This window comes from Spermophilus citellus, assembly GCF_964194105.1.
Source record: "Spermophilus citellus genome assembly, chromosome: 1".
NCBI classification, from domain to species: Eukaryota; Metazoa; Chordata; class Mammalia; order Rodentia; family Sciuridae; genus Spermophilus; species Spermophilus citellus.
Window position 1 is genome coordinate 135,481,810 of NC_138182.1, and position 27,222 is coordinate 135,509,031.

General features: G+C 36.6%; 1 protein-coding gene across 2 annotated transcripts in view; it reads left to right on the forward strand.

Moving 5' to 3' along the window:
• The first annotated feature begins 9,542 nt into the window (after positions 1–9,542).
• The window catches only part of SOX30 (SRY-box transcription factor 30), a 43,353-nt gene continuing 25,673 nt past the window's right edge, over positions 9,543–27,222 (forward strand). For both annotated transcript variants that reach the window (XM_081296452.1, XM_081296453.1), the window contains exons 1-3: positions 9,543–10,836; positions 12,163–12,402; positions 13,602–13,781. In XM_081296452.1, the coding sequence (XP_081152578.1) occupies positions 9,828–10,836; positions 12,163–12,402; positions 13,602–13,781 (1,429 nt within the window). In that variant the 5' untranslated portion in view covers positions 9,543–9,827. The remainder of the gene's footprint in view (positions 10,837–12,162; positions 12,403–13,601; positions 13,782–27,222) is intronic.

Here is a 27,222-nt window from a genome sequence, read left to right on the forward strand (position 1 = left end):
CTGTAAGCCTTCTGTATTTTTCTTTTCATTTTATTTTTAAGGTTTGGAAAACTTTCTGATATTATTTAATTGAAAAGATTGTGCATTCCTTTGGTTTGTATCCCTGAGCCTTAATCCAACCCAATAAATTTTATGGTTGGTCTTTTCATGTTATCACATATTTTTTTGGAAGTTTGGTTCATGGTATCTTTTTTTTTTTTTTTTTGAGAGAGAGTGAGAGAGGAGAGAGAGAGAGAGAGAGAGAGAGAGAGAGAAAGAGAGAGAGAGAGAGAGAGAGAGAATTTTTAATATTTATTTTTTAGTTCTCGGCGGACACAACATCCTTGTTGGTATGTGGTGCTGAGGATCGAACCCGGGCCGCACGCATGCGAGGCGAGCACGCTACCGCTTGAGCCACATCCCCAGCCCCTGGTTCATGGTATCTTAACATTTTTTCTCCATGGCCAATTTATGTTCAAGATCATATATTTTGTCTTCATTGCCTGAAACCGTCTTTCAAGTGATCTAGTCTGCTGGTTATACTTTCCAGTTAATTTTTAATTTGGTTTATTGATTTCTACATTTTGAGAATTTCCAAGTGATTGTTCTTCAGGATCCTTATATTCTTATTGTAATGATATTTCACATCTTCTATTTGATTTCTCTTCTTATGTCATCTTTTACCTCACAGATCAGTTTAACCATGAACTTTCTGAATTCCATCTGACATTTCCTCCACTGTGGTGTCAAGGGAGTATATTGTTGCAGTATTTTGTGTTGTGTGGAATGGCTTTGTTCCCTTGCTTTTTCATTGTGTCTGTGTTTCTATCCATCTATCTGGATGGACCTGATGCTGTAGAGTTTCTACCTTTGAGTTTACAGTGTCCCTCAATATTACTAGTACCTCACAGATTAGGAGGGGGAGTCCAATGATAGTGACAACTTACACAAAAAATATATAGCAGTAGACTAGGTCCTTAGTTTCTATTTTGCTATCTAGTGTTTATTGTATTATGGGCCAGGCTATATGGGCAATGACCAAACTGACTCCATTTTGCTTTGAGACTCTCTGACTATAGAAAAAAGCTTTTCCCATGGTAACACCTCACCTCTGTACTTATCAGTAGTTGCTTAGCAAAGCATGTTTGGCAACACAAAATGGCAAGTTTCATATAATGTAAAATTGTTTTCTTTTTGGTTCCCAAAAATATACCCTAGCTACATAGAATATTAGTGTTTGTTTAAATATTAGTTACTATTCTTTAAAGTGTACTCAACCAGGGTCATTTTTGACCCACTTCCCCTTCTGCTTATAACTTGTAGATCTCATGACGTTTGTTTTTGGAATTAAATCATAGCAACAATCACTTTTGATTAATGATTTGATATGTTTTACTTGTGATCTATAAAAGATTTGTTCTGACTCTTGGAGGGGGTTGAAGAGTACAGACTTATAGTCCTTCCTTCTTTATTGTGTTATTCACCAAGTTGAAGGTTGGGGTTTAAGACTTCCCAACTTTGTTTCTTTAGAGATTAGTGCAGGTGGGTCAGGCTGCCTGCCAGGTGTCAAAGCAGCTGGCTGGGTTGGATGGGCCTGGCAGCAAAGTAGCATGCTGAGCAAGATTGGTTGTAGAAGGGTGGTGAAGTGGCTGGCCATGTCTGGGGGGCCCATGTGGCCTGTGTTCCCCTGGGTGAAATGCTCCCAGTTTTTGAATTTCCGTGGATTTGCTAAGCCCAGCCCAGTCCTTGCTAGGCTCCTTCAGGCCTACCATCTGGCTGCAAACTCAGTTTCTTCTGGCTCCCCTGCAGTCCCAAGATGGTTCCTGGATGGAACTAACAAACACAGGGCTGTGGGGTTTTTTTTTGTTTTGTTTTGTTTTTTTAAGATCACTTTAATGAGTCTAACAGTCTGTGATTTGACTACAGCAGTCTCAGGATTTTTCACTCTAAGCCTCAGAGAGAAGCAATATTCCCACTGCTTGAGTTCTAGGTAGCCAAGCTAGGAGAAATGTTGCCTTTCTCTAACCTGCCATCTTGCCTCCCCCGCCTCCCAAAAACTAGTCCTTTAAAGATGGCTAGGTAGAGTAGCATATGTCTGTAAACACAGCTACTCAGGAGGATCACAGGTTCAAGATCAGCATGGGCCACTTAGCAAGACCCTGCCTCAAAAAATAAAAAGGGCTAGGGATTTAAGTCAGTGGTAGAACACCCCTCAGTTCCACTTAAAAAAAAAGAAAGAAAGAAAGAAAAAGAGAAAGAGAGAGATAAAGAAGTTTGAGGGTGAAATAAAGGTATTTGCAGATAAACAAAAACAGATTTTGTTGCTAGCAGACCTGTATTCCAAGAAAAACCAGATATTGATGCTGGATAATAAGTAGGATATTCATGAAAGAAAGAATAGCATGGGGGAATAGTTAATATATGGCTAATGTAAAGCACTATAGATTTTCTCTCAATTTCTCTAAAACAAAAATCACAGTTTTTTTGAAAGTAGTAAATATTTTACTATGTTATCTGGTTTGTAAATTTATAAGATATATGTGTGTGCATGCACACACACACGTAAAATAGCATAAAGGGGGAAGATGAAAATGGAGTTCTGGTGAAATGTATTTAATGTGACAAGAATTAAGTGACTGTTAACCTGTATTAACTGTGGTACATTAAAGCTGCACATATAACTAATATGAAAAAATTGCTTTTTAAAAGCAACAGAAGAACTTAAATGCTATACTAAAAATTTGTATAACCAAAAGAGAATAAAAAGCAGTATAAAAGAAACAAAGGAACAAAAAAATGGCAGACATAAATCTATCGATAATTACATTAAATTTTACTTGACTAAAAATCTCCAACCAATAGGCAAAAATAGTCACTTTATAAAAACAATATTATGTATGCAAAAGAAACAGTTAATATTTAAAATACAATAGATTAAAAGCAATAGGATGGGAAATGATGTATGAAGCAAACAGTAGCCATGAAAATTTTAGAAAACCTATGTTAAAATGCATTTTAATATATGTTACTAGAGACTTAACAGTAATGATTAAACAGCTAATTCATCAAAAAGTTAAAGTAATTATAAATGTACTTCTGAAGCAAAAACTAACAGAATGAAAAGTCCATTCAGGAATTAGGCTATTTTAGTATTTTTTACTAAAATTTTTATTGATTTTATTTTTTAAATACATGACAGTGGAATGCATTACAATTCTTTTTTACACATATAGAGCAAAATTTTTATATCTTTGTATATAAAGCATGTTCACACCAATTCATATCTTCATACATGTATGTTGGATAACGATGTCCATCACATTCCACCATCATTGCTAACCCCCTGCCCCCTTCCCTACCCCTTCTACCCCTCTGCCCTATCTAGAGTTCATCTATTCCTCCCATGCTCCCCCTCCTACCCCACTATAAGTCAGTCACCTTATACCAGAGAAAACATTCGGCATTTTTTTTAGGGGGGGGGATTGGCTAACTTCACTTAGCATTGTCTTCTCCAACTCCATCCATTTACCTGCAAATGCCATGATTTTATTCTCTTTTATTGCTGAGTAATATTCCATTGTGTATATAGGTCACATTTTAAAAATTCATTCATCTACTGAAGGGCATCTAGCTTGATTCCACAGTTAAGCTGCTATAAACATTGCTGAATTCTGCTGCTATAAACATTGATGTGCTGTGTCCCTGTAGTATGCTGTTTTTAAGTCCTTTGGGTATAGACCAAGGAGAGGAATAGCTGGGTCAAATGGGATTCATTCCCAGTTTTCCAAGGAATCTCCATACTACTTTTCCATATTGGCTGCACCAATGTGCAGTCCCACCAGCAATGTATGAGTGTGCCTTTTTCCCCACATCCTCGCCAACACTTATTATTGTTTGTATTCTTGATAGCTGCCATTCTGACTGGAGTGAGATGATATCTTAGAGTAGTTTTGATTTGCATTTCTCTAACTGCTAGAGATGATGAACATTTTTCATATGTTTGTTGATTGATTCTATATCCTCTTATGAGAAGTGTCTGTTCAGGTTTTTGGCCCATTTATTGATTGGAAAGATCTACTTTGCTCTTGGATAGGTAGGATTAATGTTATCAAAATGACTATATTACCAAAAGCACTATACAGATTTAATGCAAATCCAATCAAAATCCCAATGGCATTCCTCATAGAAATAGAAAAAGCATTCATAAAATTCATCTGGAAAAATAAGAGACCTAGAATAGCTAAAGCAGACCTTAGCAAGAAGAGTGAATCAGGTAGCATCACTATACCAGAGCAATAGTAACAAAAACAGCATGGTACTGGCACCAAAACAGACTGGTAGACCAATGGTACAAAATAGAGGACACAGAGACTAACTCACAAAATTATAATTATCTTATATTAGACAAAAGTGCCAAAAACATGCATTGGAGAAAAGAAAGCCTCTTCAACAAATGGTGCTGGGAAAACTGGAAATCCATATGCAACAAAATGAAATTAAACCCCTATCTCTCTGCATGCACAAAACTCAACTCAAAGTGAATCAAGGGCCTAGGAATTAAACCAAAGACTCTGCGTCTATTAGAAGAAAAAGTAGGCCCTAATCTTTATCATGTGGGATTAGGCCCCAACTTCTTTAATAAGACTCCTATAGTGCAAGAATTAAAACCAAAAATCAATAAATGGGATGGACTCAAAACTAAAAAGTTTCTTCTCAGCAAAAGAAACAATCTGTGAGGTGAATCGAGAGCCTACATTTTGGGAGCAAATTTTTACCCCTCACGTATCAGATAGAGCACTAATCTCAAGGGTATATAAAGAACTCAAAAAGCTAAGCACCACAAACAAACAAACAACAACAACAACAACAAAAAACCCCAAATAACCTAATCAATAAATGGGCCAAGGATGTTTCTCACTCTCACTAATTGATAACATGACTGGAAAGTAAGTCAGAAAGGGTATAGAATACTTGAGCAACACTATCAATCAAGTAGAATAATTCATCCAACACCAGTAGAATATATTCTTTTAAAGTACAAGTGAAACATTCTTCATAGTGGACAATAGGCAAGGTCATAAATCAAGTCACATTTCATTCATAAGGATGGAAATAATATAATGTTCTCTGATCACAATGAAATTAAATTAGAAATCAACAGCAGAAGAAAATCTAGAAAATCCTCACATAGTCAGAAACTAAACCACATGTTTCTAAATAACTGATGGGTCAAAGAAAAAAATCACCAGGGAAATTATAAAATATCTTCCACTAAATAAGCATAAAATCACAACATATAAAAATTAACATAATGTAGGCAAAGCAGTATGTAGAGGGAAATCTACAGTTTTAAAAGATTACAAAGAAAGATTTAAAAATCATTAATTAAAAACATAATAACTAAGCTTCTACTTTAAACTAAAAAAAAAAGAGCCAAAGTAAGCAGAATGAAGGGAATAATGAAAGTCACAGCTAAAAACAGTAAAAAGAAAACAGCAAAAGAATACATAAAACCAATGAAACTTTTTAGTTGATTTTTTAAAATATCTGAAATAAGTAAAAATTTTAGTAGAATAACCAATAAAGTAAGAGATGACAAATTTTCAACATTAGGAATAAAAACAGTAACATTCTGAACCCTACAGAAAGGAAAATTATTATAAAGGAATATTATATCAGCAATTTGACAATTTAGATGAAACAGGCAAATTTATAGATAGAAATGATAAAAGTGGATTCATGAAGAAATATAAAATCAGAATAGTTCTATATCAAGTAAAGGTACTAATATTTAATTAAGTTATTTAAAAGCTCATTTTACAAAGGAAAATCCAGGTCTAGATGACTTGCCTGGTAAACTCTATTAATATTTAATGAATTAACAAGATCAATCAGAAAAAAGTCTTTTTGAAAGTACAAGGAGACATGTTCTTGTTCATTTTATACTGCTACCAACACCTTAGACAAAAAATATCCAAAGAAACTATAGACAGTACTTTTCATAAATATAAATGCTAAAATTCTTTTAGTGAATAGAGAAAGCAGATAAGGAAGGTAAGAGGGGAGAAAAAGCAAAAGTACTGAAGGATGAGATTGAATTATGTTATATGCATGTATGAATATGGCATATTCAGTAATATATAAAATGAATTACACTCCTAACAACTTATAACCACGTGGATTATTTCCCCTCTCCCAGGAAGAATTCATATTAGCTTATAATCTGAATAGTAATATAATACATTTACTTACTAATAGAATGACTTATAGACTAAATTAGGCATGCCTTCTGTATAGTTTTATTAGAATACTGCCATGCCTATTCATTTATAGACTGTCTATGATTGCTTTCATCCTTCAACTGCAGAGTTGATTGGTTACAACAGAGATCAGATAACTTAATTTAGAGTAAAAAATATTTGCTATACAGCTTTTTAGAAAAAATTTTGCTGACCCCTAGAACAAAGGAGAAAGATATATGATCATATCAGTAGATGTGAAAGAATCTGATAAAGTCAAACTTCATGATAAAGCTCTCAATGAAGCAGGAATAGAAGGAAACTTCCTTAACCTGATGAAAGGTAGCTACATACACCTACAACTAACAACAAGCTTAAAGGTGAATGTTTGAATGTTTTCTCCCTAAAACTGGGTACAAGGCAAGGATGTCTACTCTCATCAATTTTGTTCAACATTAGACTGGAGGTTCCAGCTAGTGCTATAAGGCAAGAAAATAAAAATCAAAAATCAATATATCCCTGCAATTCAGGAGGCTGAGGCAGGAAGATCACAAAGTTTGAGGCCAGCCTCAGCAACTTAGTGAGACCACCAGCAACTTAATGAGACCCTGTCTCAAAATTTAAAATAAAAAGGGCTGGGTGTAACTCAGTAGGTAAAGTGTACCTGAGGTCAATCCCCAATACCCGCCCCCCAAATCAATATAAAATAAATAAGAAATGAAAATAAGAAAATAATTACATTTGTAAGAGCATCCAAAATAATTAAGAATAAAAGAATATATTTAATGAAAGCAAGTGTGGAAATGTACACTGAAAATTACCAAACATTGTCAATAAAATAAAGAACTTGGGCTGGGGACTTGGCTCAAGCGGTAGCACCACATAAAAATAAAATTAAAAAGATGTTGTGTCCACCAAAAATTAATAAATATTAAAAAATTCTCTTTCTCTCTCTCTCTTAAAAAAATAAAGAACTAAATAAATGAAGACAGGTTCCACTTTTGCAAATCAGAAAATTCAATATTTTTCAGATGACAGCTTCCCTAAAATTGATCCACAGATTCAATACAATTCCTATTTAAATACTAGACTTTTCTAAATTGATAAAATAATCCTAATGTTTACATTTTAAATGTTAAGGACTGAGAAAAGCCAATGTAATTTTTTTAAAGCTTATCTTTTTTTTATACCTTTATTTCACTTATTTATTTATTTTATGTGGTGCTGAGGATTGAACCCAGGGCCTCCCACATGCGAGGCGAGCGCTCTACCGCTGAGCCACAACCCCAGCCGAAGCCAATGTAATTTTGAAAACAAAGTTCAAGAACTTAAATAATCTAATTTCAAAATTTACCATAAAGCTACAGTAATAAAGACTGTGGTACTGGAATAAAGATAGGCATATTGAAGGAAGGAACAGAATAGAGTTCAGAAATCAATCCATGCATACATTGTCAACCTATTTTCAGCAACTCATATTGGAATATAAACTACAACATTGCAGAAAATCCAAAGTAACTTGATTTATTTGCCTCTCTTGTCAACCTCTGCTTATGCCCACAACCCATTCTTTCATTTATACTTTAATCAGGTAGTTCTCAAAGTGCCAGAGGGACTGACCCTTTCAGAGAGTTTGCTAGGTTGACTATTCGCATAATAGTTCTGATAATATTTGTTATTTTTTCTTCATTATCTCATGAGTGTACAATAAAGTTTCCCAAAGCCTAAATGATCTATGATGGGAATCATAACAAAACGAATGCAGAAGATGTGGGAATCCAACTATTTTTAAAAGCCATACATTAGATCCACAATGCAATTCTGTGAAAAAATTGGACTTTTCCCCTCATGAAAATGTGTTATGTTAACACGTAAAGGATTGATATTTTAAATGAGCTGCTAACTTTAATTTTTTTCCTTTCATAATATGGTAATATTGACAGATAAAATCCACACCAAAAAAAAAAAAATTGGGGATCTTCCAACAGTTTATATGGGTGTAAAGGTTCCTGAGATTAAAATGCTCAAAAAAACCATTGCCCTTATTTGCCTGTAGGTGTTAAAAACTTCTGTTCACCATATTTAACAATAGAGGACTATAGAGAATTAGAATTGGTCTTCTTTGAGAAATACCATGGTTGCAAAAATCATCTACTGCAAAATAAATCTGTAGCTTTTAGTTGAGAAATGTAACAAATGTTAATGCCAGATATCTCTTTTTCTTGATGTGTAATGGAAATATAAATGCAATCCTAAAAAAAAAAAGAAGGAATAAACATAGAAATAACCTGAAATAGTGCCCATCGAAAAAAGGAAGACCTTAATAAACGAAGTTCTCATTTGTTCATTGAGTATTTACTGAATGCTTACTGTATTCCAGGCTTCATGGTAATCACTGAGGATTCAAGGCTGCACAAAAGATGAGCAGTTCTGCCCTAAGGAAGTTTTATAGCCAAGTGGGGGAGGCAGTACAGTCACATAAAGAAATATATAATTACCAATTGTGATAATCCCTTTAAAGGAAGTGATGGAAGTATGAGTACATAAAGGAGATTCGACCGATTTTCAGTCTCAGAGCTACCAAGATACCAAGGGAGGAACAGCATCCTGGGTATGTAAAAAGGACCTGTGGTATGTAAGAATGATAAGGGGGCAGGGGAGGATATGGCTGAAGCAGACAGAGCTGGAGTGATGAACAATAATAGGAGGTAAAGCCCAAGACATTTGGACACTTAAAAGGTTTTGCCAAGGAATTTGGACCTTTACATCACGTGGTCAGTGGGAAGCTACAGATAGGGAAACGATGTGACTGACTAGATTTGTATTTTTAAAAGATTTTGGCAGCTGTAGTGGGACAGGAGTGAAAAGCAAGACTATTTATAGGACAATGGAAGGATCTAGGTGAAAGACGGTGGAAGCTTAAAACAGGGTAACAGCGATGAAGCCCCAAAGAAACGGATGACTTTGGTGTGTATTCGGGAAATAGGGCCCAAAAGACCTGGCAATTGAAAGTTTCATAACACAATAACCACAGTAAATTGAATGTCATCCCCAAGCTTTCAACAAATAGGGTTACTGAGAAGTTGGAAATTCTCCAAACACCTCCTCGATGACGATCCCGACGTCCAGTCGATGTTCACCGTTGTCCCTGCAGCCCACGTAGGAGGCTCAGGGCTTTATCCCTAGAGGTCAGTAGCTTGGAACAGCTCCGTCTCCAGGGCAACGCCATTGTCGGTGCTCCCGGCGGGGGAGGGGTAACTAAGGACAACGGCCGGAAAAGAACTCCGGAAGAGAGGGAGAGTCAGAGGGGGAAAATGGGGAACACGTGCTGCTGCTCCGGCTATCTCCGGTGATTCGAGGCTTCTGCACGAGGCAAGAGCGAAAGGCGGGAGGAGCCAAAGAACGTGCCTGCGATTGGTGTGCCGGGGGCGGCAGAACGCTTCCGATTGGACGAGGCTGAGACGGAGGCTGCATTTTGAACCGCGTAGGGTTCTGGGTAGCAAAGGCCTTGGAAGGGTCCTAACCGAAAGGGGGAGGGGAAAGGTCGCCAACAAACGGCTGAGCTCACAATCCCGGCCGGGCGCAGGCCGGGGCGCCCCCCTCCCCCCTATGGAGAGAGCCAGGCCGGAGCCACCGCCTCAGCCGCGCCAACTGCCACGGGCGACCCCACCTCGCCGGTTGCGCCCCGCTCCGCCCCCGCTGCCGGTCGAGGGCGCTGCCTTTCGGGCGGCGGCCGCCGAGCCTCCTCCGTCGCCGCCGGCCCCGTGCGGGGCCGCCATTGCGACGGTGGCCTCGTCGTGCGGAGAGGCCCCGGCGTCGGGCGTCCAGTCCACCGCACGGCGGCTGCTTCAGGTTAAGCCGGAGCAGGTGTTATTGCTACCGCCGGGGCCACTACTGCCTCAGGCCCAGGACGAAGGCGCCGCCGTCTCGCCCGCGCAGGCGCGGCTGCTGCATCTGAGGTCCGAGCTGCTGCTGTTGCCGCCTCCTCCGGCGTCGGAGGGCACCCCCTGCAGGCCAGAGCTGCGTCCGGTGCAGCCGCGGGCGCTGCAGGTCAAGGCGGAGAAGCAGGAGCTGGGACCCGCCTTGGACCCGTCGACCGGCCCTCGGAGGGCGGTCGAGGCGGGCCCTAGAGCTTGCAGAGCGGCCAAAGTGGAAGGCCCTGGGCCGGCCCTCGACAGCCGCAGAGGAGACGAGAAGAAGGGCAAGCTGGAGGCCGAGGAGGTCATGAGGGATGCAGCAAAAGACAGGGAAGGCAAAAGCCTGACAGCTGTCGGAGAAGGAGTCATCAAAACTGAGGAGCCCGAGAGACTCTCGGAGGACTGCAGGCTCGGCGCGGAGCCGGCCTCCAATGGCTTGGGCCATGGCAGCAAGGAGGTCATCCTAGCCCAGCCGTCTAGTACTTTTGGGCCACACCAGCAAGACCTCAGGATCCCTTTGACTCTCCACACTGTCCCCCCGGGGGCCCGGATCCAATTTCAGGGACCTCCACCTTCTGAGCTGATAAGGTTGACCAAGGTTCCCCTGACACCAGTGCCTATTAAAATGCAATCCTTATTGGAGCCTTCTGTAAAAATTGAAACCAAAGATGTCCCGCTCACCGTGCTTCCCTCAGATGCAGGTATTAGACGGCAGGGGAATCTGGTTTTCAAACTTCGCCTATGTTGCCCCATAGCAGACATGTCAGCAGTTCAGAAGCCTAAACTAGAAAAATTAAATCATGGAACTGATTCTTAGTCTGCACAGGTATCACTTCTGATTGACTTGTACGTATACCAGTAAAATACACTTAACACATTCAAGAGTCCCACATAGTTTTAAAGAATGTTTTAAGGACCAGTAAGCAATAAGATTTAGCTAATTTTTGTACACACACACACAAAAATAGAAATATTCTTGCTAGACAGTGGCAAAGCCTTCAGTTTATATGCTGCAAAAAATCAACATTAAATATATCCTATTATAGTAGGTCAATACTAAGTATTAAGAAATAGAAGAAACAGTGGTGTTTATACCCATTTTGGAGGTTATCTTCTTCAGAAATGAACAATAAACGTTTTTCTAGGAGAAAACAATAAATGATTAAATGTAACTAGTCTAAAAACTTTTAGGACACTTTCTATTTTTATTGTGTTTTCTAAACACTTTTATGTTTATTGTTTGTTTTTACTTTATTGATTTCACCTACCCACCTTATTTGCTTGTTTTTATCTTCCCTAGTTTTGACTTTGCTTTCATTGTCTAAAAGAAAGAATAGTTATCTTTACACTACATTTCTATCCTTTACTTTAATAATTTTATAAATCAAGTAATCCTACAATAAAGAGAAAAATATAGGAAGTTTACAGACAGTATTTTTATGAACTGCATAGAAATGTGAAGCTAGCCAATTTTCTTTATTTGAACAAGCTGTGACTCTTTTATTTATTTTTTCCTGCTTATCTTGTAGAACACAGTTTAGTTGGACAGGAGCTTCACCATCACAGTGAAATACAATTAATATAGTATAAAATAAGTATTTTTGCTTCAAAGGACATTATAGCACCATGTAAATTAGTTCCTTTAGACATATAGATAACATCTACTTAATGGTAGACTTATAGTCCTGAATAAGTCATAGTTTTTCTCCTCTAATGATGGAGTGTTTTTTAGTGGTAAATAAATGTTAATTATTGTTAGAGGTTTTAATAAAGCTCAAAGGAATAATAAACCAGCAATTTACTGTGTCTTCAACATTATTATTTCATCAAAAGAGTCCTTCTAAGCTATAGTTTTGAATGCTGAGTTCAGGGATTATAAGGAATTCTGGAATATTAGTGATTCTTTGGCTGTATTGAAGTGTATAATTTCTTTGGATACTTAAAAAATAAGTATAGATGAAGGTACACTTCACTTTATGGTTGTATATGTGTCACATTAATTTAGTCTCTTAATTTTTGTCATGTAGGAATACCAGATACTCCCTTCAGTAAGGACAGAAATGGTCACGTGAAGCGACCCATGAATGCATTTATGGTTTGGGCAAGAATCCACCGGCCAGCACTAGCCAAAGCTAACCCAGCGGCCAACAATGCAGAAATCAGTGTCCAGCTCGGGTTAGAGTGGAACAAACTTAGTGAAGAACAAAAGAAACCTTATTATGATGAAGCACAAAAGATTAAAGAAAAGCACAGAGAGGAATTTCCTGGTAATCAAATGAAATAAACAAAGTCTCTTTCTAACTTATTTTAAATTTATTTGGATACAGACTAAATTAGGTTGAGATGGAAGGACAAAAATGTGTAATTTTTTCCTAATCTGATAATGTGCAAGAAAGGGAATAGTGACCATTATTATAGTAATGATTGATATACAAAGCATAAGTTTTCTTAAATGGAAATAAGTGGGGGATATCTGAGTGGTCTCATATTTACCAACTAATGCAAACCAGGGGACATACAGTTTTACTGTAGTTTTGATTAAACCTAGACAGAAACATATATAGATAATGGCATAAATTTAATGGCAATAAATATCTACATTTCTGGGGTATACTGGATATATTAAAATCATGGCAACAGAAATTGTACAGTATGTACTTAAAAGATAATGAAAAAGCAAGGACTAATACCATATTATATGGTTATCAGAACATCATCCTGTCTTTTGATTGATACACTTATTCCCTTCATGTTATAATTAAATGAATCTGATTATTTCCCAGCAGCAATGATGTTGAGATTAAGCTTAGGTAATTACACAGTATATGGCTAACATAACTACACAGGATTCAAAAGAATTAGTTTTTTCCCTCAAAATATGAGCGAGGCGTCTTAGGAGGGAAGATCAGAGGTAGTAACTACAGAGAATCAGTGATTCTTCTGGTTATGCATTAGCTACAATTGCCCTAATGTTACTCTTCTGACTTTGGAAGGAAATTGCTAGGTTTAGAAGAGTGACTCTTTTTTAAGCATAAAAATAGTGACTAGTTATTAATGTCTATTATAGATAATTTTACCTTATGGAAAGGGAGGAAACAGGAGGAAATAAATAAAGTCTTATGGGGAGACATTGCTTTAGGAAAAATAAAAATAGGAGAGGAATGGCTTTTGGATTTAAACTCAATGGCTTTGAGGTAGATTCTGCTACAATTCAGTGTGTCACTATATATAAGACATTTGACTTTCAGCTATGGGTTACAAAAGTGACAACTAGTTAGAAGCTGTATGCATATATATGTTAACTTGCACAATGGAAGAGTCATTCACAGAAATTTTATTATAGAACTGGAAAATATGCTTTTAAAAACTTTGAATTATATTACATTTCTAATTTAACAAAAAAGAATTATTTAAAGGCTAATTAGTCTGTACTTTTATATTAAAAACAGTCTATCTTCTTCTATAGGTTGGGTTTATCAGCCTCGTCCAGGGAAGCGAAAACGCTTCCCTCTAAGTGTTTCCAATGTATTTTCTGGTACCACACAGAATATTATCTCTACAAATCCTACAACAATTTATCCTTATCGCTCACCTACCTACTCTGTGGTAATTCCCAGCCTACAGAACACCATCACTCATCCAGTTGGTGAGTTGGTTTTATTGTAGATTACTATTTTTTAAATAGCTGCATGAAAATTTTAGCTCAAATTGAAATTTTGTTTCTGAGAGGTGTAGATATTAGGCTTAGAATTTAGAACAACAATATTAAGGGAGGGGAATCAAAAAAAGAACATTAAATAGGAGATGGAAAAATTTCAGTAGACCACAAAATACTTGGTTTGCCAGAGTAGCAAATGTGTAAAGCCTCACCTTTTAAGCAAGTCAGGATGAGCCCTTAGATTAGTCAGATAATGCAGGAAATGACTGGTGTAATTTAGTAGGAAGTAGGAGTGTCTTTTCACTCTTAGCATAAAAGAAAGTCTCACTAATGGGGTATGAGGCATCCTGTTCTGGAACTTAGTAATAACACTGATCTGTTAAAGACCATTCTCTTGATGCCCTAGAAATGCAGTGGAAGTTATTCATTTTCTATAAAATATTTGTTTGGGTTATTGTATTCTTTCTCTTTAAATTTATTCTCTATTATCAGTTTATTTATTTGTGGTATTGGGGATTGAACACAGGGGTACTCAACTACTGAGCTACATCACCAGTCCTTTTTATTTATTTTGAGACAGGGTCTCACTAAGTTGCTGAGGCTGACCTTGAACTTTTGATCCTCCTGCCTCAGACTCCTGAGTAGTTGAGATTACAGGTGTGTACCACAGTGCCTGGCTCTATTATCAGTTCTTTATAACATGTCTATCTACTGATTGTAGGAGCTCAAAATTGAGTACCTTGTATCTTAATAACTTGTATTAGGCTATCCATCATTGGTTTGTTCTTCCTGAACTTATTTTAACCATGTAAAATAACCATATAAAAAAGCTCTTAGGAAGAGCTTTATCCATTGACTGTTTGCTATCACTTGTTAACGTCTTCCTGATGACAAATCTACCCCTATGAGAGGTATAGATATCTTGGAAATTAACTTATTAGCATTTTAAGCATTTTCAATGTTTCTTTTACTGTATCATTTTAGCAATCAGTAGCAATAAAGCCATATACAAGATGCCTACACTCAAGAAAAAGATTCAGAAAGTTAATCTTGTAACCTTTTTCCCCTCCCAGCATAGTCAGGTACTCTTAGTCTTTACTATTTGGTAGTATTGCCTTTAATCTTGTATTTTAAAATAGGCTTATTTATGTCTGTCTTTATTTTCTTTGTTTTTATGCTTTTTTTTTCTTTTTGTGATATTGGGGATTGAACTTGGGCAATCTACAACTGTCCCAGATATTTATCTATCTATTTTATTGGTACATTATAATTATATGTAATAGTGGGATTTTTTTGTTAAGTTACATGCACTTAAAATGATTTGGTCAGTTTCATTCCCAGAAGTAACTCTGTTTACCCTTTTCTCCTCCCTCATTCTAGTCCCCTTTGTCTACTGGTCTCCTTTATATTTTCATGGCATCTTCCCACTTATTTTCCCTTTTTCCTCTCCAGTTTCCACATGTGAGAACATATGATCATTGACTTTCTGAGTCTGGCTTATTTCACTTCCAGCCCTTTATTTTTTATTTTTGAGGACTTGGAATCTTCCTGCCTCAGCTTCTTATATAGCTGGGACTGTAGGAACTTGCCAGTATGCCCAGCATGCTATGTTATTTGTGATTTCTATTTTCATAATACATGTTTCTCCATTTTATTCCTAAGACTTCATTTAGATCTGCTGCATCCACTGTTAAATACTATCTTTTTGTTTTCTTTCTTTTTTTTTTTTTTTGAGGTGGTGGGTACCAGGGATTGAACTCAGTGTCACTCAACTCCTGAGCCACATCCCTAGCCCTAATTTGTATTTTATTTAGAGACAGAGTCTCACTGAGTTGCTCAGTCATCTTGCGGTTGCTGAGGCTGGCTTTGAACTCAAGATCCTCCTGCCTCAGCCTCCTTAAATACTGTATGCTTTCTAAAAAACATTTTTATCAATGTTCTTATTTGAAGCAGTAGAAATTAATAATACACTATATTAATTTTATTCCATACAAAGTTATGAGAAAACTGGGAGGTTTTCTTCTAATGTTGCCCAGGTTCTTTCATCTGTGATATTATATATAAGTATGGTAGACAGAATTATAGGAAGAAATTTATAATCATACACAATAATAACCAAAGACAAGGTAATGATTTATTTTTAACAATAGCCTTTTTTATGGTGGGAACTAATATCAGTAAATATTCCATTCTTGGATCTCAAATAACAATTAGAGAATTTTATTTTATTTATTTTATTTTTTTTATTGGTTGTTCACAATATTACAAAGCTCTTGACATATCATATTTCATACATTAGATTGAAGTGGGTTATGAACCCCCAATTTTACCCCAAATGCAGATTGCAGAATCACGTCGGTTACACATCCACAATTTTACATAATGCCCTATTAGTAATTGTTGTATTCTGCTACCTTTCCTATCCCCTACTATTCCCCCTCCCCTCCCCTCCCTTCTTCTCTCTCTACCCCATCTACTGTAATTCATTTCTCTCCTTGTTTATTTTCCCATTCCCCTCACAACCTCTTATATGTAATTTTGTATAGCAATGAGGGTCTCCCTTCATTTCCATGCAATTTCCCTTTTCTCTCCCTTTCCCTCCCATCTCATGTCTCCATTTAATGTTAATCTTTTCTTCTTGCTCTTCCTCCCTGCTCTGTTCATAGTTGCTCTCATTATATCAAAGAAGACATTTGGTATTTGTTTTTTAGGGATTGGCTAGCTTCACTAAGCATAATCTGCTCTAGTGCCATCCATTTCCCTGCAAATTCTATGATTTTGTCATTTTTTATTGCTGCATAGTACTCCGTTGTGTATAGATGCCACATTTTTTTTATCCATTCATCTATTGAAGGGCATCTGGGTTGGTTCCACAGTCTAGCTATTGTGAATTGTGCTGCTATGAACATCGATGTGGCAGTATCCCTGTAGCATGCTCTTTTAAGGTCTTCAGGGAATAGTCTGAGAAGGGCAATAGTAGGGTCAAATGGTGGTTCCATTCCCAGCTTTCCCAAGAATCTCCAAACTGCTTTCCAAATTGGCCGCACCAATTTGCAGTCCCACCAGCAATGTACAAGTGTACCCTTTTCTCCACATCCTCGCCAGCACTTGTTGTTGTTTGACTTCATAGTGGCTGCCAATCTTACTGGAGTGAGATGGTATCTTAGGGTGGTTTTGATTTGCATTTCTCTGACTGCTAGAGATGGTGAGCATTTTTTCATGTACTTGTTGATTGATTGTATATCCTCCTCTGAGAAGTGTCTGTTCAGGTCCTTGGCCCATTTGTTGATTGGGTTATTTGTTATCTTATTGTCTAATTTTTTGAGTTCTTTGTATACTCTGGATATTAGGGCTCTATCTGAAGTGTGAGGAGTAAAAATTTGTTCCCAGGATGTAGGCTCCCTATTTACCTCTCTTATTGTTTCTCTTGCTGAGAAAAAACTTTTTAGTTTAAGTAAGTCACATTTGTTGATTCTTGTTATTAACTCTTGTGCTATGGGTGTCCTATTAAGGAATTTGGAGCCCGACCCCACAATATGTAGATCGGAGCCAACTTTTTCTTCTATCAGACGCAGAGTCTCTGATTTGATATCAAGCTCCTTGATCCATTTTGAGTTAACTTTTGTGTATGGTGAGAGAAAGGGATTCAGTTTCATTTTGTTGCATAGGGATTTCCAGTTTTCCCAACACCATTTGTTGAAGATGCTATCCTTCCTCCATTGCATGCTTTTAGCCCCTTTATCAAACATAAGATAGTTGTAACTTTGTGGATTAGTCTCTGTGTCCTCTATTCTATACCATTGGTCCACCCGCCTGTTTTGGTACCAGTACCATGCTGTTTTTGTCACTATTGCTCTGTAATATAGTTTGAAATCTGGTATCACTATATCACCTGATTCACACTTCCTGTTTAGAATTGCTTTTGCTATTCTGGGTCTTTTATTTTTCCATATGAATTTCATGATTGCTTTATCTATTTCTACAAGAAATGCCCTTGGGATTTTGATTGGCATTGCATTAAACCTATAGAGAACTTTTGGTAATATCGCCATTTTGATAATGTTAGTTCTGCCTATCCATGAACAGGGTATATTTTTCCATCTTCTAAGATCTTCTTCTACTTCTCTCTTTAGGGTTCTGTAGTTTTCATTGTATAAATCTTTCACCTCTTTTGTTAGGTTGATTCCCAAGTATTTTATTTTTTTTTGAGGATATTGTGAATGGAGTGTTTTTCCTCATTTCCGTTTCAGAAGTTTTGTCGCTGATATACAGAAATGCCTTTGATTTATGCGTGTTGATTTTATATCCTGCCACTTTGCTGAATTCATTTATTTGTTTTAGTAGTTTCTTTGTAGACCCTTTTGGGTCTTCTAGGTATAGAATCATGTCATCTGCAAATAGTGATAATTTAAGTTCTTCTTTTCCTATTTTTATGCCTTTAATTTCTTTCGTCTGTCTAATTGCTCTGGCCAGTGTTTCGAGAACTATATTGAATAGAAGTGGTGATAGAGGGCATCCCTGTCTTGTTCCAGATTTTAGAGGGAATGCCTTTAACTTTTGTCCATTCAGAATGATGCTAGCCTGAGGCTTAGCATAGATAGCTTTTACAATGTCAAGGTAAGTTCCTGTTATCCCTAGTTTTTCTAATGTTTTGAACATAAAGGGATGCTGTACTTTGTCAAATGCTTTCTCTGCATCTATCGAGATGATCATATGGTTCTTATCTTTAAGTCTATTGATGTGGTGAATAACATTTATTGATTTCCGTATATTGAACCATCCTTGCATCCCAGGGATGAATCCTACTTGATCATGGTGCACAATTTTTTTGATATGTTTTTGTATTCGATTCGCCAGAATTTTATTGAGGATTTTTGCATCTAGGTTCATTAGAGATACTGGTCTGTAGTTTTCTTTCTTTGAGGTGTCTTTGTCTGGTTTCGGAATCAGGGTGATGTTGGCCTCATAGAATGAATTTGGAAGAGCTCCCTCTTTTTCTATTTCCTGAAATAACTTGAAAAGTATTGGTTTTAATTCTTCTTTAAAGGTTTTGTAAAACTCCGCTGTATACCCATCCGGTCCTGGGCTTTTCTTGGTTGGTAGTCTTTTGATGGCTTCTTCAATTTCATCCATTGATATTGGTCTGTTCAAATTGTGTGTATCCTCCTGTCTCAGTCTGGGCAAATCATATGACTTAAGGAATTTATCGATGTCTTCACTATCTTCTATTTTATTGGAATATAGGTTTTCAAAATAATTTCTAATTGTCTTCTGTATTTCTGTAGCATCTGTTGTGATATTGCCTTTTTCATCCCGTATGTTAGTAATTTGAGTTCTCTCTCTCCTTCTTTTCGTTAGCATGGCTAAAGGTCTGTCGATCTTATTTAGTTTTTCGAAGAACCAACTTTTAGTTTTGTTAATTTTTTCAATAGTTTCTTTTGTTTCAATTTCATTGATTTCCGCTCTGATTTTAATTATTTCTTTCCTTCTGCTACATTTGCTGTTGTTTTGCTCTTCCTTTTCTAGGGCTTTGAGATGAAGTGTGAGCTCATTTATTTGTTGTTTTTTTGTTTTTTTGAGGAAGGACCACCAGGTGATGAATTTTCCTCTTAAAACTGCTTTCATTGTGTCCCATAGATTCCGATATATTGTGTCTGTATTTTCATTTATCTCTAAGAATTTTTTGATTTCCTCCTTTATGTCTTCTGTAACCCATTGATCATTCAGTAACATATTGTTCATTTTCCATGTGATGTAGGATTTTTCCTTCCTTCTTTTATCATTGATTTTCAGTTTCATTCCATTATGATCAGATAAAATGCAAGGTATTATCTCCACCCCTTTATATTTACTGAGGGTTGCCCTATGGCATAATATATGGTCTATTTTTGAGAAGGATCCATGTGCTGCTGAGAAAAAAGTATATCCATTTGATGATGGTTGATATATTCTATATATGTCAGTTAAGTCTAGGTTATTGATTGTGATATTGAGTTCTATAGTTTCTTTATTCAACTTTTGTTTGGAGGATCTGTCCAATGGTGAGAGAGGTGTGTTGAAGTCACCCATAATTATTGTGTTGTGGTCTATTTGATTCTTGAACTTGAGGAGAATTTGTTTTATGAATGTCGCAGCACCATTATTTGGTGCATAAATATTGATAATTGTTACGACTTGTTGGTGAATGGTTCCTTTTAACAGTATATAATGTCCTTCCTTATCCCTTTTGATTAACTTAGTCTTGAAGTCGATTTTATTCAATATGAGGATGGCCACCCCTGCTTGCTTACGAGGACCGTGTGCGTGGTATATTTTTTCCCATCCTTTCACCTTCAGCCTGTGTATGTCTTTTCCAATGAGATGTGTCTCCTGGAGGCAGCATATTGTTGGATTTGTTTTTTTAATCCATGATACCAGCCTATGTCGCTTTATTGGAGAGTTTAAGCCATTAACATTCAGAGTTACTATTGATATGTGGTTTGTACTTCCATCCCTGTTTGATTATTTATCCTTTTTTAAAAAAATTTAGTTTGTTTCTCCATGATTATCTTTCCCCTCGCCCTCTGTCTTTACCGAGGCACTTCCCACTGATGGTTTTGGTTATTGTTTTTCATTTCTTCCTCGTGTAGTGTTTTGCTCAAAATGCTTTGCAATGCTGGTTTTCTGGCTGCAAATTCTTTTAACTTTTATCATGAAAGATTTTTATTTTGTTGTCATACCTGAAGCTTAATTTTGCTGGATACAGAATTCTTGGTTGGCATCCATTGTCTTTCAGTGTTTGAAATACATTGTTCCATGACCTTCTTGCTTTCAGTGTCTGTGATGAAAAATCCGTTGTTAACCTTATTGGTTTACCCCTGAATGTAATCTGTCTCCCTTCTCTTGCAGCTTTTAATATTTTCTCTTTGTTCTGTATATTGGATATCTTCATAACAATGTGTCTTGGCGTTGGTCTACTGTGATTTTGTGTGCTCGGTGTCCTGTATGCATCTTCAATTTGTATATCTGTTTCCTTTTTTATTTCTGGAAAGTTTTCTGTAATTATTTAATTCAGCAGGTTACTCATTCCCTTGGTTTGAATCTCTATACCTTCTTCTATCCCAATGACTCGTAAGTTTGGTTTTTTTATGTTATCCCATAACTCTTGGATGTTGTTCTTGTGATTTTTTACCAGCCTTTCTGAGTTGGCTAGACTCTTTTCAAGATGATATATTTTGTCTTCATTATCTGATGTTCTGGCTTCTAATTGCTCCACTCTGTTAGTGATACTCTCAATTGAGTTTTTAATTTGGTTTATCGTTTCCTTCATTTCTAGAATTATTGTTTGATTATTTTTTATAATCTCTATCTCCTGATAAAATGCTTAACTTCTTCTTTTATCTGTTTATGTAATTCATTCTCAATGTGTTCTTTCGCTTCTTGAATTTGCTGTCTTTTATCCTCTTTAAGGTTCCATTCCATCTGTCTAAGGTGTTCCTTGAGTTCTTTATATGACCATTTTTCTGATGACTCTAGGTCCTCCTGAATATTTAGGCTGTCCTGCATTTTTTGTACTCCTTTTCTTCCTTGCTTTTTGAAGCTGCTCATGTTACTTCTTGTTCTGTTTGACTGCTGAGTTACTGTTTACTCCTATAAATTTATTTGATGCTTGCAAGGAAAGGTATTAGAAGGGAAGGGAAGAAGTCACTAAAGAGAATGAGAGTAAGCAGGTAGAATTCAAGGAGGGGGGGATAAGATAATTGAAAAGAAATGCAAAGACAAAAGAAGAAAAAAAATAGGAAATAAAAAAAGAAAAAAAAATTTAAAAATAATAAAAAATTAAAATTAAAATTAGAAGAAAAAAAAATTTTTTAAAAATTGTAAAAAAAATTAAAGAAAACAACAAGAAAGAAAAATGAAAATGAAAGAAAAACCCAAATCAAAAAAAAAAAGAGAAAAGAAAAAAAAACTAATAAATGCAGTCTTAGAGTTTGATTAACTTGTCTTCCAGTAGGTGGCGCTGTGCCCACCAGGCCAAGTTTCTCCTGTCAATACACGGGAACCAATCCCTGTGCAGCAGCTCCTCCCAGACTGGGCGAGTCTCCAATCCTGAGTGCCTAGGGCCTCCTCTTGTGTCTAGTCACTTCCCACTTTTCCTCTAGCCAGGCCCCTCTCACGGGCGCCGCTCACCACAATACTGGCTATACGCCAGGTCTGCTGCTCCCGGGAACCCTGTTTTCATGAACGACTGGACACACTCTTCCAGTTTGCCATTCCCTCAGACCCTAAGTTTGTAGAGCTTGGGGTTGAGAATCCTCAGTGAATTTTACTTGCCCTCCGGTAGCCACGCCCCCGGTAGCTGGTGCAAGAGACCTCAGCTGTCAGCCCTGGTGGGAGCGGTAGTTCCGCGCCGAGGGTCCCGCACCACCTCTGATTCCCTGGGTCTGGCTATCGCGCTCACGGGAGAGCTGGGAGGGGCCCTTACGGGAGAGCTGGGAGGGGCCCTTAAGGTTTCCCTGATGTGTGGAGAGGGAAGGCTAGGGAATTACACACCTGTACCCGCAGGTTTCAATGAAGTTATCTCCTCCGCCGCAGTCTGATGACGTCAGATCTCTGCCACGGTGGTATCTCTTGCAAATGGCGACAGTTCGTTTCCCTTTGCCGGGCGACCAATGCAACGGGTGGGTCCTTACTGTCTCTTCCAAGCCCCGTTTCAAACCTGTGGCCACTACCTATGAAGGCTCGGTAGGCATTTACCTCCATAGGATGAGAAGGGCTGACCAGTTGTTTCAGCCGGATGGATTAGTGCTGAGTCACAGCTGTTTGTCTGCGGGAAGCAGGCGAACTGGAGCTTGAATTCAGCCGATCCGGGCTCAGTGTGAGAATTTTATTTTATAAATATAGTTTGAGAATTATTTTCCCAGATACCTATCTTAATAATAAATATTTATATGCTACTATGCTGTCTAATCATACAGATTTTAAATATGTTATCTGAAGGCTGTTCTCATCAGCGTGTTATATTACTTAGAGGAGTTAGTATAACTTGCAAATTTCACTGTAATATTTCATATTCTAAGTAATTTGTAAAACTGTTAATAACAAATTATAGCACAGATCTTTTGAGGAATCAGTTTTACTTCCTCATCATCTACAGATGATAATTTTTATACCTCCCTCTTTTGTTGTTTCTTTCAACTACTTTTATATTCTAAATATAAAGTCATGGAAATTTCATTTTTTAAGCACATTTGTTTTATTTCCATGGAAGAGAGATTCAGAGTAGTGTGACTTTTCTCTTAAAAAAAACAATTTATATTCTATTTTTTTTCTAGCAAATTTTGTATTCTAACTTGGTAGTGTATTGATTTGATCAGGTTTCGGGTGTAGAAAATAGACTTACCAAGCTAGAGTACTCAAGGCCAGCATTTTCAGTAGCCAGAAGTTTTGTTGACTTTCCAAAAATGCTTTTGGAAGAGGCCATTTTGTATTCACTTTATCTAATATTTTATCAGTTTTGCCTTTAAATTTCACTATAATTCTTAGATGAAACTACCTAAGATTATTTTTATTCATTCTGTTCTCTTGGATTAAAACATTTTGTGAACTTGCCATCTTACTGTAGTTAACCTAATATTCTTAAACTAGCTGCTGTCAGAGTTAATTAGGATTTAGAAATCTTTGTAAGGTCTTCAGTAGGAAGGAGTTTATTGAGTCTCTCTCGTCTTTTGTATTATAATGACTAAATGATTCCATTGATTTTCTTCTTTCTGTTAAAATATTTAGAAAGTCAATTCATATTGACTTTGAGATCTCTCAGACCTTGTTACTTAAGCTTTCCTTAGTGCTCATTTTTATTTGCATGTAACTTACAATATTTGAATTTATTTGTTTTGCACATTAGGACAAGCTTTTAATGGGATCAATTTGATTTTGAACAGTTAGTCGTGGCAGCTACTGATCTGGGAGTACATATTTTTTTCTTCTGTGTTTTTAGCATTTATCATATAAAATAACCCTCAACTTTCTTTAACCTTTCGTTTTAGTTATCCTTATCAGTCTTCTCACCTTATTGAACATTTGAGTTCCAAAAGGAAATAATCCCAGGGTGGATTTTTTTTTTCTTATTACTGAGGAATTTGAATTTAGAAATGCTATGATTACTACTGCACCATATTTAACCCACTGAATTCATTGGCTTTTTAGTATCTTTCTCTATTATTGACACCTAATCAAGCTTATTACATTTTATTGTGTATTCTACTAACCCTGTTCTAATAAGCAATAATTTGTGCAGGTCTTCCTAGCATATTTTTATCCCTTTTGGCTCTTCAATCTATTTGAAGATTGGAAGTGTAATTTGATATTCTCCCTATTTTGGTGAATTTTGCTATCTCAGATGTTTTCTGAATAAATTCTAAAACCATATTTGTTTGCCTGCCTATCTGTCCTTTCTGCTGCCTTACATTTATTAAGTAACTATTGTAGATCTGTGTTGTGAACAAAATATAAAGATGATTTTTATAGTTTCTGTGGAATCAAAGTGTTCATAAGGTAGTTGTGGAAAAGGTAGATACAAATTAAACTGATTTTACTATATCTTTGATACAATTTATAGCAACTTTCTTGTCTGGTATTATTTTTAAATCCAAGGCATTATTTTCTCTGCCTCTCACATTTAATGCTATATTCCAAGATCTTTTCCTGTTTTTAATAACTGAAAGTGCTTTATAGCATGATAGTCCAGAATTCTCTGTGGGTGTATTTTATCAAATGTCTTTGCTAGTCATGCCAGCATCTTCATTTTTTATTAGTATTAGTATTCAAATGTAGTTAAAGGATTTAGAATTTCTGTAGAAACCGTATTTTAGTTTCTTTTTAAATGTCACTTTGCACGTGTATGAATTTTCTTATTATATTATTGTGTCTTCTGCATTTCATTTGTCAAGCCTGAAATTGGTTTTCTGTACTAAATCTTTGTGTGTGTGTGTGTGTGTGTGTGTGAGAGAGAGAGAGAGAGAGAGAGAGAGAGAGAGAGAGAGAGAATTTTAATATTATTTTTTAGTTTTCGGCGGACACAACATCTTTGTTTGTATGTGGTGCTGAGGATCGAACCCAGGCCGCACGCATACCAGGCGAGCGTGCTACTGCTTGAGCCACATCCCCAGCCCCTGTACTAAATCTTAGTTGACATTTTCCTCTTCAGAAAATGTTTTCTCTAAATTTTTCATGTTTTCTCTAACTTTTTAATTTAGAAGTTTACTACTTCTAATATTTAATATTTTCATAGTAAATGCATGGAATTTTTAGCTTACCTATTTCTTGCTTAAACAAAACAGAACAAAAGAAAACAAATTTTCATGATTCTGATGCTGTTAGGATTATATTATCATATAATTATATTCTGATATAATTGTTAAAATTCTGATATCATTTTTTTAAAAGATGGTCTACTTGTCCTTGTCAAGGCCTTAAGATCCATTCCAGAAAAGTTTTATGTCCATAAGAAACTCAAATGTATCGAAAAAATTCCTTGAAAAGTGATGTAATTCTTGTAAATTTTCTTGAAAAGTGGGGAAGGAGGAATCACTTGGTTCAATGCAAAGTCTTCTATTTTTTTTTTTTTTTTTTTTTTTTTTTGGTTCCAGGGATTGAGCCCAGGGAGATTTAACCACTAAGCCACATCTCTAGCCCTTTTATATATTTTATTTAGAGACAGGGTCTCCCTGAGTTGTTTAGGGCCTTGTTAAATTACTGAGGCTGGCTTTGAATTTGTAATCCTCCTGTCTCAGCCTCCTGAGCCACTGGGATTACAGGTGTGTGTCATCTGCAAAGTCTTCTTTTGCTCCTTATTACCTTTGTCTTTTCCTAAGCTCTACTTTTCTTAGCATTGTCTAACTATTCTCAGTTCTCCATTTCCCATCTGTCTTTCCCCAGCTACATGCCATACATGTTCTCTTCTTATTATTACGTCTTATAGAAAAAAATTGGTCTGTGTCAGTTTCTGCCACGACTCTGTTGCTTCACTGTTCATCCCAATCATACAGCAAAAAATTGATTGTACCTTTCTTTCATTGATCATGTGCAATAGTTTTTTGCTCTTAAAACAGTTTAAACACAAAGCTTATTTTTTTACGCATGTAAAGTCCAAAAGGGGTATTTTTGATTGGTAAGTGGCTCTCTTCCAAAAGGTAATTTATAGACACGCTGATCCTGATTTGTGGTTCTGCCATCTTTAATATATGGCATCTAAGGCCTCTGTACTGTTGTGCCTGGACCTGCAGAAGGGAAAAGAACATGGATGGTCATGTGTGAGAGTTTTTCATGGGCCAGTCCTAGAAGAGATGGACATAGCTTCTGTTTACATTCTACCAGGTAGCCCTTATCTACATGGCACTCTTAACTGCAAGGGAGGCTGGCAAATATAACCTAGAAGAAGAGTAAACAAGGCACTGACTAGTTTCTGACTGGCTAGTTTCTACTATATATAGTTGTTTGACAGGTTAGAGGACTGTCTTTTTCACAAACCTTCCTTGTTCATTGGCAGTTTTAACAGTGGTGACTGTATGTTGCAGACTTTAACCTCCTATTTAATAACATCCTTGATTTTGGTGGGTGGAATATCAATGATTGAACCCAGGGGTAATTAACCACTGAGTCACATCCCAGCTCTTTTTATTTTTTATTTTGAGACAGGGTCAGGCTAAGTTGCTTAGGGCCTCACTAAGTTCCTGAAGCTGACCTTGAATTTGCAGTCCTTCTGTCTCAGCCTCCCACGTCTCTTGGATTAAAGGCATGCATGAACTCATGTGACTTGAATTTTGACATGATGCTATGCTTTCATATAACTCCTTATCTACCTAATTTATGACCATAGAGCAAAAAGTGCCTGGAACATTTTAGTTGCTTAATGAATACTTGAATCAAATGAATGCATAATTATAGTGCCATGCCTCATTTTCACCTCTTCTTTTATATAAATACATTTGATAGAAAAGAACATTTGGTAAAAGACACAACCCTCCCTTCCTCAGTGACCGAAACTTTATTAATAGTTCTGTACAGCTCTTATAATTTACTTTTTGTTTACTTCTTTACTGAAAACTAAGAGCTTTTTGTACTGGTTATAGGAAAAAGAAATCTGCACCAGAGGTAGATTTTTGGTAAATGTTTTGAGCACAAAAATAATGCAATTTATAAAATCTTGAGATATTTTTAAAGTTAGAGCCCGACTTTAGAGGAGGTTTATATCTTTAGGCTGATTTGTTAGTTTCTTCTTTTATCCACTCCAATCTTTCCTTTTTTTTTTTTTTTTTTTTTTTATTAACCTGATTCTGAGGATACACTCTCAAGTGCCCAGCTTGGTGATTGTGGTAGGGGTGGTGGACATAAAAATATTTACACTGTTTTGTGATAGTTATAGATTTGTAAGGTTTTGAGGAATGGTATT